General features: G+C 44.4%; 2 protein-coding genes across 6 annotated transcripts in view; one reads left to right on the forward strand and one right to left on the reverse strand.

Annotated features, from left to right (window-relative positions):
• Nucleotides 1-12,922, forward strand: part of LOC147895499 (CCA tRNA nucleotidyltransferase, mitochondrial-like) — a 113,259-nt gene that overhangs the window by 73,231 nt on the left and 27,106 nt on the right. For all 5 annotated transcript variants that reach the window (XM_087383658.1, XM_087383659.1, XM_087383660.1 and 2 more), the window contains exons 7-10: nucleotides 1,914-2,023; nucleotides 2,127-2,254; nucleotides 7,431-7,497; nucleotides 7,588-7,671. In XM_087383658.1, the coding sequence (XP_087239784.1) occupies nucleotides 1,914-2,023; nucleotides 2,127-2,254; nucleotides 7,431-7,497; nucleotides 7,588-7,671 (389 nt within the window). The remainder of the gene's footprint in view (nucleotides 1-1,913; nucleotides 2,024-2,126; nucleotides 2,255-7,430; nucleotides 7,498-7,587; nucleotides 7,672-12,922) is intronic.
• On the reverse strand, nucleotides 10,597-11,512 carry LOC147895501 (uncharacterized). Its single transcript, XM_087384219.1, has 2 exons — nucleotides 11,041-11,512; nucleotides 10,597-10,763 (listed from the first exon to the last, which is right to left on the reverse strand). Exons 1-2 carry the CDS (start codon nucleotides 11,510-11,512, stop codon nucleotides 10,597-10,599), a joined length of 639 nt encoding a protein of 212 aa, XP_087240345.1.

Raw genomic sequence — 12,922 nt, forward strand, 5'->3', positions numbered from 1 at the left:
GGTCTATGACGCGCATCTCTCAGTGGTGGTGGAGGAAAAGATTACAGCCTATTTGGGCTTCAAAACTCCCTCTTCGGCAAAACTACTTCTCAAGAGCCCAGAGAGCTTTCACTGTGTACTGATGCTGTTATGATTCAGACTTTGGGTTTCCTTTTGTACTCACTATGAGTGTTGATGCCCGCTTAGTGGCTCCACCCTCGGCTCATTGTATCAATTTCTCTATTAGTCTTATAGACCCTTTTTGTCTTCCAAAGACTTTGACTAAAATTTCTTTCTTGCCAAATATCAGTTGTTCTTGGCATCTTTACGGCAATCATTTTATGATTGTCTACATGTGCAGGATCTAGATTATCATGCCTTCTTGTCATATAATGATATCTTTTGATTCTTGTAACTGGCTGTCCCTTTCTTCGGGACTGTTTCGTGTAATATAATGACAAATGGATTTCAACCCCCCCCTTCCCCCACCCCACAAAAAAAAAAAAAGAGTGTGTGGGGAGCCTTGAGAGAGTAGCCATGGAAATTCCTGCTGCAGGCCCGTCTAGGTAGTATCCCTTGCTTGTGCTTCCCCGTAGGGGTGCTCTTGACCTTCCGGCATCCACCAACAACCTGCCCTTGCAGACACGACCTCTGTTTGAATCCCTTTTTCTGCACTGTTTTGTTGTACGACGACTTCGCGACCTGCTTTGGACTGCATGCAGCCTATGTGGAGCCTCTACTTCTGGTCGCGGGGTTTCTTGTCAGGTTGTGGGATTTCTCGCCTGAGTTCCCTTTCTTGTGTGCTCTTTACAGCCCTCTCCACCACCACCCTCTTTTGGTTTTTCCTCTGCCTATAAGCCTCTTCTTTCTTTCCTTTAAGCCCTTCTTCCCTTTCTTCTCTCCTCTGCTCATAAAAGTCCCTTTCTCCAGGCCGTTAGCTGTCCAGGCCGTTAGCTGTCCCTTTCTCCAGGCCGTTAGCTGTCCTATACCTTGTTTTTTCAGCTTGGTTGGGTCTTTTTGTCTCCAAATGGAATCTGTCCAAGACAAGAAGATTGACCTTAAGCATCAGCAGGTGTTGGTTGCACAAAATTCAGAGCCATGTGTGCCAATCCCGAGCTGCAACCATAGGACGGTTTTTGGTGCCTGGGGTGATGAACCGGTCCTAGAGTTCCAGGCTTTTGTCTTGGGTCAGGTTCTGTATGCACTTGTTATGAGCTTGGCTCAGAGAGCAGTGGTATTGTTCTTTCCGAGACGTATGCCTGATGCAGGAGACATAGCACAACTTGCTTAAGGGATGTTTTGTTGAGGGCTGCTAAAAGGTAGGTAGAGGATTTAATGAGGTTATTTTCACGGCTGCCCGATATAAGCAACAGCTCTTGCAAAAATCTCCTCTCTTTTTGGCCTGCCCTTGGGAAGGTCTTAGGGAAGGTGTGAGTACTTTGGAAAGGATAAATATTTTTTGGTATTTTTCAAGAGAATTATTATTCCTGAGCAGGGCCAAGCTGCCAACTTTACATGTTTTGTATGCCAAATATTGTTGATATTGAACCACATATTGCCTTATTTAAACTTGAGCAATCTGTTATCTGTCACCATTTCCACATTGAAATGGAGCTGTAATGTTTATTTCTCAAGGCTCCATATGCATGGTGTAAGAGTATTTGATTTCAGTCCACTGATTGCCAGACTGACCAGTTTCCCAAAATGCGGTGCGGGGATGTTGGCGTGGCTTTTAGTGCCTTAATTTGTGGAGTATTTCTCAAGTTTGGTCATAAATTTGACAAATGTGGGATGGCAGCCATATATTGTCATCCTTTTTGGAAAAATGTAAATGGTTTACTCTACGCAGTAATTAGACAGGAATTTCGATAAAACGTTTGATGTGATTAGCCTCTGCTGATAATGCTTTATTTCTCTTTTTGTGGAATAAACAGTTGCACAGTTGGATTATGAGCTTCATGATGAAATAAAAGCTGCTGCTGTTGATAAGGATATTCAGCTTGCTCTTATCTCTAAAATTAGCCGTGAGCGCATTGGCAATGAAGTATGTGGATAATGGTGGTTGCTCTGTTTGTTCTGAGATTCAAGATAATTCTTATTTCTCTTGCTTTTAGGTTGTGCATGATATACAAAGGTTTTTCTTACAGATACACAGAATATTTCTGAGTAATCAACCCATCAAGGCTATTCAACAGCTTGTGGAGTTGCAGCTTTTTCCTATTATTTTCAGCCCCCCAGTGGAGATAGAAATGACGATGCCAGAAGGCATTGAGAGGTACTTGTTTTATTTCTTAAGACCGAATTATATTGTTTCAGATAGTGCTTAACTAGGAGCACCTTCTGGTGCACGCATGATAAGAGGTTCAAAACTCTGATCCTGATGTCTGAGTATTGAAAGTTCTCATTTTGGTAAACTTTTGCTTATTAGGTCTTTAACATTTTTTAGGGTTCGCAATGAATGCGTTGAGTTTGATGGATTCCAAAGTGGATCTGGCAAGGGAGATGACTTGCATCCATGGTGCCTCTTATGTATTGAATCTTTTGAGTAGGGAATGACTCTGTTGATCAATGATATGTCTCTTCAGATGGTTACCTGTTTATGCATTTCTTTTTTAGTAGATTTGATGTATGTGCCAGATTTGAGATAGTGAGACTGGGAGTTGCTATCAATAAAAAAGGAAGTAGGGATTTTTTAAGGGTTTAAATGAACGATACAGATGAGTTGTTTGTTCAAGTTGCACAATATGCTTTGCATTCACATACATAAAATGGATTCTACAGGTAGAAGGTAGGACTTACCTCTAGATAAATTAGCGGATAGGTGAGGCAGTCTGAAAGAGACGCCTGGATGTGGGCGAACTGGAGCAGGCTGACAAGAACGTCAGATTTTAGTGTGGCTTCCATGCCACCACAACTGGAATAGAAAGTGCCCTTCTGAGCTCGAGTCATCCAAACCTGAAGTAGGAAAGTGGCTCAGTGTTGCATGCAGATGCATGCACTTTCCCCAATGAATGAGCCCTCGTGCCTCTTTAGCTTCTGGGAAGCTTCTAGCTTACTAGTGCATGCACACATTGCCCAAGAAAGGCTTGCTGCCTGAATGCAATTGTCCATTTAGGCTTTCTGCCTGAATGCAATTGTTGCATGAGCTTTGTTAACAAGCCATGCTTGTACTTTAGAAATGGGCATATGTCAACCAGCTGCTCGTTGCCAACCTTATTGTCCAAAAGCTCCTTGACAAATGGCATGAAAGCACTGTCTTCACAGCTTGTGAAGCCTCAACCCCTGCTGCTAATCATAGTACGCGTGCACACTCTTGATGAGCAGCAGCAAATTGTTGTTCTCAGCACTCATGGGTTCCTTCAGTTTAATGCTAGGTGTCAAATGATGGACCACAATTGACCAGCCTCAAATTGCTGATTCCAATGGAAGGGCAGCAAATTGCTCTTAGCTCAACAATAACCAGAAATAAAGTTTATTAATGACTACGAAAGACCAAAGGGTCTATGAGACTGAAAAGAAACCAGATACAATGAAACCTAAGGGTGGGGGCCACTACAATGGGCACCCCAGCCAAGGCTGATGCCTGTGATGAGAAATAAAAGTAGTACATTGATTGCGCTATCGCTGTGAGAGAAACCGACAATGGGGGAGCATAAACACCAAGGAAAATACCTCGGTCATCTATCAATCCATCACCTGTCCCTTAGTGGCTGGAGATGTGTATGCCGTTTGTGGGACCAAACACGACTGGACGAGTGAGGAGAGAAAAGATGAGCTCGCCTAACAAAGGCTTAGTATTTGGTGAGGGCTGCTGTCGCTTGGCCTCTCTGAGTCCATCTTTCCTCCTCTGTAGTCTCCACAAGTGGTCCGCTGTCAAGTGGTACGTCTCCCCACATCGAGAAGAGACGATATGTCTGCAGCCCTCATATGAGTGTCCCCTCGGGGTCGGATCTAGTGAGTCGTGTCCTCTGGCTCTCTCCTACGTCTGATCCCTTGCTGTCCCTAGCGCAGGTCAGCAGAGAAAAATCCATGATCATGCTCTGACTTGGCTCTGCCGTTCCCTCATGTGCTCTCCTTTGTGCTTGTACAAGCTGATGTGTGTGTCTTTGGGTCTCAAGAATGAAAATAGGCACCTGCCCCCGCTGATCTAAATGTGCTAGGAACTCTGTGAGTGGGCTGAAACTAGTACTGAAAAGACAGTGGCGCCGTCCACGGATCTCATAATACTTAGGGCATTTGAAAGCATAGTTATCCTCTATCTCGGTTTTTTGCATATCATGTAAAGTATAGATCCGTCTCTTGCGTGGAATGCCCTCTGCTCGTTCTATCTTAACCCGTAGCCTATGTGAGAATACTCGAAACTACCCATTGAGACTCCTGAATGCATGTGGGATATGAATCTGGGTGTAGCCCACCGGTTCGTTGAACCCCTCCTCTGAGATCCGCAAACAATGATCTCTGTAGAAGCTGAGTTTTACCGAAAGCACAGTAGGTGCATCCTAACAGGCAAGTGGAATGGATGGAGCCCCAAGGCTATATTGAAATGATGGCAATCTGTCCATCTATAGCCCAAGGCTTGCGAATCATCTGCATGTCCGAGCATACCAGCTCCTCTGATCCCCTCTGCCTCCAATGTCATAGATGAAGTCAAGGCCAGCCATGGCAGTCTACTCGTCCAGCTATCATAGTACCAAAGTCCCTGGCCCTATAAAGATAAATGACTACTCGAAAGACTGCATCAAGCTGTAAAGGGGTGGCCCCAAACCCTACAACTATAATATGAGTAGGACCAATTGCTTGTTGTGGATCATCCGATCAAGAAGTGTGTTACCAATTTTTCTCCGATAAGTCTGTCTCCCAAAAGGGACTGCCGACTGCAGTACATCCCCGCCGGGGGAACCAATGAGTGAAAAAGAAAAGGCTGAGATATCTCTAGAGGACCAATGTAGCAAAGGCAAAAAGAACTGAACATAAGACATTACAATAGACTGTACTATTCTGAGCCTGACATGAAGTGGCCAAGTAGAAATTTTCCAATATTCCAATTTATGTTGAAGTCTTTGAAAGATCCATTTTAGCTGCTGCTTCCTGGTGATATGCCATCCTATAGGATATCCCAAATGCCTGACTACATCTTTGGAATGCACTACCTGACCTGGCCAGAGAATAGAATGCCAGTCACATTGTTTCAGGGGAAGCAATTTGGATTTGTCAAAGTTAACATGCAATCCCGCTGCTAATCCATACAATGATAATGTGGTCATAAGCATGCGGACTTCCCAGGGAGAGTTTTGTGGCATAAAGAAGAAATCATCAGCATATGCCTGTGCCAAAAAAGATGCAGCCCCAGGGATTTTAAGACCAGTCATCTGTCCTATGCTTGTAAGATGATCAAGATACATCAAGAGGGGATGAGTCGCAATGGCATAGAAAAGAGCACTAAGGGGGCAGCCCTGTCTGACTGATCTACCCAATATCCATGACCGAGATAGATGACTTCCGAGAATGCACTGGGAGGTAGAGCCAGAATAAAGCCAATAAATTGCATTTGCTATCTTGGGACCAAAGCCCAACTTTGTCATGGTTTGAGAGATAAAATCCCATTGAACAGTGTGAAATGCCTTAGTGATATCTACCTGCAATATGAGCACATCTTGATTCGAGTACTTAGCATATTCAATTGCAGTCAATGCATTGGAGATATTGTCATGGATTTGTCTTCGCGGCACAAACCCATACTGATGAGGATGAAGGCCCGCATTCAGTATCCCATGAAGCCTATACACAATCATTTTGGCAATGAGTTTGTAAACTACAGGCATCAAAGTAATAGGCCTCCAATCTGACATATGATCACAGAGATTTTTTTTTGGCACAAGTTTGATTATGCCATGCTTCCAAAGGTGCGGCAATTGATTTTCTTGCCAGGCAACATTGATCATTTGTAAGAGAACATCTTTCAAATCATCCCAAAAAGAAATATAAAATTCCACCGTAAGACCATCCCAGCCAGGGGACTTGTATTTGCCAAGATGGGACAATGCATTATCAAGTTATGTGTCAGTAAAAGGTCTCTCGAATAAAAGAGCATCATCCATTTCCACTATCTCAGAAACATATTGAAGAAATTCAGTCCTTGCATCAGTCATTTGATTTGATGGGGAGCCAGGGGTAGAGAACAATGTCTGGAAGTAATTTTGGCATTCATCTTGGAGATCAGAGAAAGGGTGCGTCCAAGAACCATCTAGCTTCCTTACCCTTAGACATGAGTTTTTCTTTCGAGTAGCATGCAGGCCCTGGAAGAAGGCTTTTGATGAGAAGCCCTTATCTATGAGGGGCTTCATTCTTGCTCTAATCTGCCATTTGTGCAATTTCCTCTGATCATTATCAGTCAGTTTGATCCGGGCTTGTGAGAGGGAATCATTTTCTGATTCAGAGAGAGGCCTTAAATGTGAAAATTCAGTCAACTGTTGTGCTGTCCTTTTTGCCCATTTGACCTCATTCCTCCATGTAGCCATGTGCCAGTTTCCATACTCCCTAATGACATTCTGTATATGAGAGACAAAACTGTCCCAAGCATAATTCATGTCCTTCTGGGCATGCAAAGGCAAGGGATGAATTGCAAATCTGCTCATTTGCTGGAAATATTGATGTCGGAGACAAGCCTGATTAACATGCAGTAATCTGCTGGAAAGAGTCGGCAAATCATCCAGTGGCATACCAAATTGCAGATTTATCCATAATGGGGCATGATCTGACAAGCCCAATGAGAAATCTATGAGGAGATGAAGGCTAAAATCTGCATATTGTTGTGGATAGAACAAATACCATCTGTCAAGCCTTGCCCAGTATGTTGTAAATGCATTATGATGAAAAGTATATCCGGGCACTGACCCTTGTAGAAGCAGCCATAAATCTTCAGCCTGCACAGAGAGAAGCATGTTATCCCATTTCTGTCTTTCCGATGAAAGCATATGAGATCTTGAAGTGGTGTTATCTCTCGGCAGAGGGGAATTATTAAAATCTCCACAGATAAATGCATTGGATCTCCATGGATATTTGCTTAAAGAATCCCATAGAGAAGCCCTCATGGCAGAGGTCTGGGAGGCATAAACTGATGCAAGCTCAAGAATGTCACCATTGACATTACATTGTATGACTATCCATCGGCCACTGCTGTCATTGAATGCTAACTGAGGCTCCAGCTCATGTCTGACCATTATGCATACACCTGAGTAGGTAGTGGTACCAGCATAATATATATCATAGCCGCCAAAGTGATCATGATGACACACACACACACGTTTATATTTATATTTATATATTGAGGACTTGTGAAGTCAGGGGGGCTTTTGTTTGCTAGTCCTTGTTATGGATGATGGGGTTGATGAATGTGATTTTGATGAGTTTGGGCTTGGAAAGATGAACTTTAAACTTAAAAACCTTTCCAGGTGGTGTTTGCATGCGCTCGAGGCAGTTTGGGAAGTGCTGAATTATTTTGGCATTTCAAAGTTAACGGTATGACCTCTTACTGTGATTCACATTGCCTCTTTTTTTGGCAGGCTTCGTCTGCTGTATACTGACTAACATCTTGTATTTGGAAAGCAGATTGAACAGCGAAGAATTTGTCTGTTGGGAGCTTTTCTGTCACCTTTCAGAAGCTTTTGCTATGAGGGTAACAAAAATAAAATGGTAATATTTTTTGTCAATTTTTACAGATTGTACATGGAACTGCATGTACACGAATATCTGAAACCATTGGTAAATACACTTGCTGATGTTAAGAGTAGCAAACGCATGCAGATATCAGATGCAAAAGAGGAGAGAGAGGGAGGGACATTGGAGATATCCATGATGTAACTTGTGAACTGAAGCTGAATTGAGTGGCACATGATTATCAGTGTTAAAAGCACTACAAATTATGGTAGTTTTCAGTTTAGACCATCTAATGGGGCACATGTTGTCACCTCTCTTAAATCATTCTTAAGCTCTTTGGGAGCCGCCCTATAACTAGGGCAGACATTTCTTAATTAAGACGGCTGATAAATTGCTGTTCTGAACTGGTCACCCAAGCTATAGACACTGCAGTACATGGCTTCAGTCTTACGTCTTAATGGAAACCTTGTTAAGCCTGAGCATGCATGATACCCTGGAAACATTTTTCTTAGTGTGGTTAGATGGGATGCTGTGCTTGGGGTGGTGAGTAGACCTTCCATGATTAATCCAGAAGCATATTCACACTTTCATTGGGCTTTTTTCAAATTTGGAATGCTCCTGCCCATCCAAAACCATGGAAAGGTTTTCATGATGTGAGAAACTTTAATCATTTAAAAAGGAAAACCTCATGGTGGTGAAGTACACCAAGGGTTTCACATTTTTCTAGGGAACATCCAAAGGTTTGACATTGATGCATGGTACGAAAGTTTTCTTACAATAATAACCTGGGACCCCCTTTCTTTCAGAGCAGCTTCACTTGAGGACCATCTTCTTCACTATGTAGCTAGCAATTTGTTCAACCTTCAAGCTCACTTTTGTGATGACCTAGATTCACTATGTCGAACATGCAATTCCATTTCTTCTTATTACATGAAGGAGTATAGTTGAGTTTGTTATTGGTTCCTCCTTGAATGGAAGTGAGTGTATGGCTGATCGAAATGACGATGATCTTGAAGGAGATTTTTAGGTACCCATTGAGCATCAGTGGAGAGATACGAATTAAACTTCAAAAGAACGTGTAACCAAGAGATTGACGGACAACAATCTTCTCAGGCTCCATGAGTTCTACTCCATCCATGACCTGGTTGGATCATAGTAAACCCTTCAACCCACTCTCCAAAAACATAGATTAAAGGCATGATAAGATTCCATACAAAGGGTTAGCTATCCATGAGCCCTTGAAAAAACCAGCTGTCTCACAGCATGCCTTGCAGGGATCCAGCTCATTGCCTACAGACGGGCTAGAATAACCCTGGAAGTAGGTGCCAACAACCAGTGTGGTGGGCTATACAACCAATAGATTCCTCAATCCATGAATATGTAGAAAAGACCTATAGCCTTGCAAAAGCACTTTGCCTTAGGGCTTCGAGTGTGGAGTAATGCTTGTATTTCCTTTTGGAAGCAGTGTTTGGAGTAACCTGGGACATTGACCCATTCAATGAATTTGAACCAACAATTTGTAAGTACATGCAAGAAACTATCAAAACTCTTACTAAAGGAGGGACATAGCACTAATGTCTGACCATCCATAAGTTGCTTGTACATTCAAGATAAGAAGATTGGCCACAAGACAAGAATGTCTTGGCCTTCATACAACATGGTGCTTGCTTCACATCGCAAGCTCTCCTCTTCACAACAATAAGCTTGTCCAAGAGAGCCCAACATTGCATCCCACATAGGGGCCAGGGAGAAATCACATGGGGGCGAGGGTGAAATCACTGTGCGTGCCATCTGATTGTGTCCACAAGAACTTGAACACCACGCACTTCAGCTGCCCCATACATCCTTTATGAAAACACCAACAAGATGCTAGGCGTGGCTAGTAACAAGCTCCCTTACTTTGCCCACAAGTTGGGGACCAAACCTCAGATCCTTTTCTTGTATGAAGACGTGCATGCTCGTCCACACTCACAAATATGTGATAAGGAAAACAATTGGGTCTTGCAACATGAGAATATCCACAAACCCTTCTATCAATTCTCTCTATAACCACTAGTAAAGGATCAGGCGCTGCGGTTGCTATCTCACATGCTCATGAAAGTTGCGTAGATTCTAGCTCCTCATGGGGAAGATGGGGGTTTTGGTGAATAGGGCCTTCTGATGCCTAGCCTAGGTGAGCGGTGGCAGTGGCCTCAGCCAAAGGAACCGAGGAACCTCTCGGTGGGCAAGCATGGTCCGAGACATCTTTACCACTGTGTCTTCCGCTTAACAACACGTGCTTCTGAGGCAGTGCCAGTATTGGCAAACTCCCGCCGAATGCCCTTTCAACAAGGGCACACCATTCCCAGAAACGAGAATATCCCAGAGACTTTTGGGCCATAAAGTAGATCCACACAAACCTGCTGAAATCATCTACTAGCAGCATGAAATAGAGAGCCCTGCCAAGGCTAGCAATAGTCAGAGGTCCACAAAGATCAACATGGACCAACTCCAAAGGGAATGAAGTCCGTCGTTAGGCCTGCATTGGAAAGACATCCCAATGTTGGTTCCGTTAAATACGGGTTTGGCACTGGCCATGCTTACGGCCCCACATCAGGTAAACCGAGGACCATTTCTTCACGGGCAACGCATCGGAGTGCATCAACATTCAAGTGATCAAAACGAAAATGCCACATGTCACCTTGAATAGAAGACGTGATCGAGGAAAGCGCGGACAGAGTGTAAATGCCATGACTTACCATACTAGTCTGAACAACGTGACTAGTGGCTTCATCCCTAACCACCCCACAAAGTGTTCATCAAACAGTACTATGGTACCGAGACAGCAAGTCTCATAAATAGACAACAAATTGAATCTGAGAGATGGAACAAACAGTATTTGGGAAGAGTGCATCCCCATTGTTGACGATCCAGGTTCAAGAATCTTTGGCTTGAAGAGCCAGAAGCGAGAGAATCAATAACTTAAATGTGCACAAAAGTAGGAGTTATAGCAGCAAAGGAGGAACCAATACCCTTGTTGTTAGCCCGAAGAGGGCACTTTCTCCAATAATGGCCTTTCTGGCCACAATGATTACGTGATAGCTTCACTTTAAGTGCCTCCTTCTCAGCTTCAGTCCTTGTATCAGGGGTTCAACGACCTTGATTCTTTCCCAACTGTGGAGCTGCCAGAGCATCAGAGCCACCGCCATGGGAGGAACTTTGAAACCACTCCTCTTGATCCAGCACCATAGGCGGTGCTCATCTTGCCACTTAGCGAAGAATAGCAGGCAGAGTATTGGGAAGTGGGATGAGAAAGTAGGGTAATGGCCATATCTTCAGAGATGATATTTCCTTCCCGGCTTGAAGAAAGTAGGGTAATGGCCATATCTTCAGACAATATTTCCTTCCCGGCTTGAAGAATCTCCTATTGAGATTCCTGCAGCTTTTTGATATGTTCTTGCATGGATGAAGACTTCATAGGATCCAATATCCTCATCTGAACGTTGAGAGAAACCCTCTGCATAGGGGAAGTCTTGTTGTATAGGCAGGCTAGGTGCTCCCAAATACTATTGGCTGCCGTCATGTGCTTTATATGATTTATAATCTGAGGAGTACAGTTCAGAAAGATGAAAGAACGTACCCTTGCGTTGACGCGGTCCCGGATCTGAGCCAAATTCTTGGCTTCCTTCTGATCCAGAATACCTAAACTTTCTTCAAGGGGGTTTGGCCTTTTGGCACCTACCAGAATGAAGTCTACCAGGTTGTAGGACTGTAATACCGACTCCATCATGACACACCAAATGCCATAATTGTTCCCATCCAGTTCACAGTCTACAGGGAACGTGGGCAATACGGGAATCTTCACCTCATTTTCTGCCAATTCCTGCAGAGAAGCCATTGGGACAGAAGTGGAGAGAATGGGGAAGATGGGGGAGGAGGGTAGAAGGGTTATGAAGGAAGAAAGAGAGCAGAAAAGATGGAAGACAAGGCTGAGAGGATTGAAGAGAATTGTTCCTTCGACCTCCGCAAAGGTGGCCTTCACACAATCCACTACTTCGATCTGAAAACACCCTTCAAAGTAAATACCCTTCTTTGTACTCCAAAAGACAGCCCGTACCTTCTCAACCCCCGCTTTGAACAGCTCCCAAAAAGCCTCTGTGGCTTGCTGGTTCTAGATCCTCTGCACAGCACAGGTCTTCTTAGCCAACCTTTGGCTGTGATACCATGTGAGAAGTGCAGCGGTGCTGAGCTACAATAGAGAGAAAACAGCAAACCACTCACAGAGCAGAATTGGAAAACAAAGAAAACCAAGAGAGACTTGCACAAGGATCTTAGGAAAAGCCCCTCTACTGCTGGGAAAAACCTCATATGTGATGCACAACTGCTGAAGGCTGAGATGCCTCAAGGGGGAGGGAGGGGGTCCTTTTTATAGGGTCATGCCGTGCCCAAACCAACTGACTAGGAGGGGGGTAGGTAGCCGACTAGAGGGCTGACCCTGGTCTAGGAAAACCGACTAGGTAGGTCAGGTGATGCAGGGCAGGCAGAGGCCTATGTGGCCCGCCAAACTAGGCACCACCTAGGCGCACAGGTGGCAGCCCCAAAACTGGCCCGGGACAGGCGCTCCTGCCCCAAAACTGGCCCGAGACAGGCGCTCCTGCCCCTGCACCCTCCTGGCTATTCCCACATTATATGGCAGCCCCCACAGGACCCTGCAACAATGGTGAACAGCTGCGAGTATGTCGGAGCAGAAGACGAGCTGATCTGGGCTTCGTGTGCCCTCACATCTGCTCCATACAGCCCTGTGTGCACGTTGGTATTACAGCCACCATGGTGAACCCCCTCTGCCTATCCTGGGCGGGCAAACCCACAACAAAGGCCCTAGCACTCCCTCACATGGGTGGGCAAACCCACAACCAAGCCACCTCTAACACAATATCGTTTAAGATCCTCCTCAACTAGGTAGCCTTACAGGCTGCATTGGTCGATGCTCTACAGAAGCATGATCAGCTGTTCACGTAGACTTCAGCTGGAGTTTTCAGGTTTCTGACAAGAGGGATCATGCTATCCTTGATGCTTGGATTTATGACAGTGTACCAGCAGTTCATGCCTAAACACTTAGAGATCATGTCCTTCAAGGTTGGGACAGTTTACATATGAATGCAGGGGATATAGTAGAGGTGCACAATCAAAAGTTTTGGGATGCTTATTTGCAGGTTGCACCTTTCAAAAAGATCTCCAAAAGAACCCAACTGAGAAAGTACAGGGCCTATCTCAATTCAAATTTAGGGGGTGAATACTCTAAGGTTGA

The sequence above is a fragment of the Dipteris shenzhenensis genome, chromosome 13, assembly GCF_047967505.1.
Source record: "Dipteris shenzhenensis isolate YYH24624 ecotype China chromosome 13, Dip_SZ_1.0, whole genome shotgun sequence".
NCBI classification, from domain to species: domain Eukaryota; kingdom Viridiplantae; phylum Streptophyta; class Polypodiopsida; order Gleicheniales; family Dipteridaceae; genus Dipteris; species Dipteris shenzhenensis.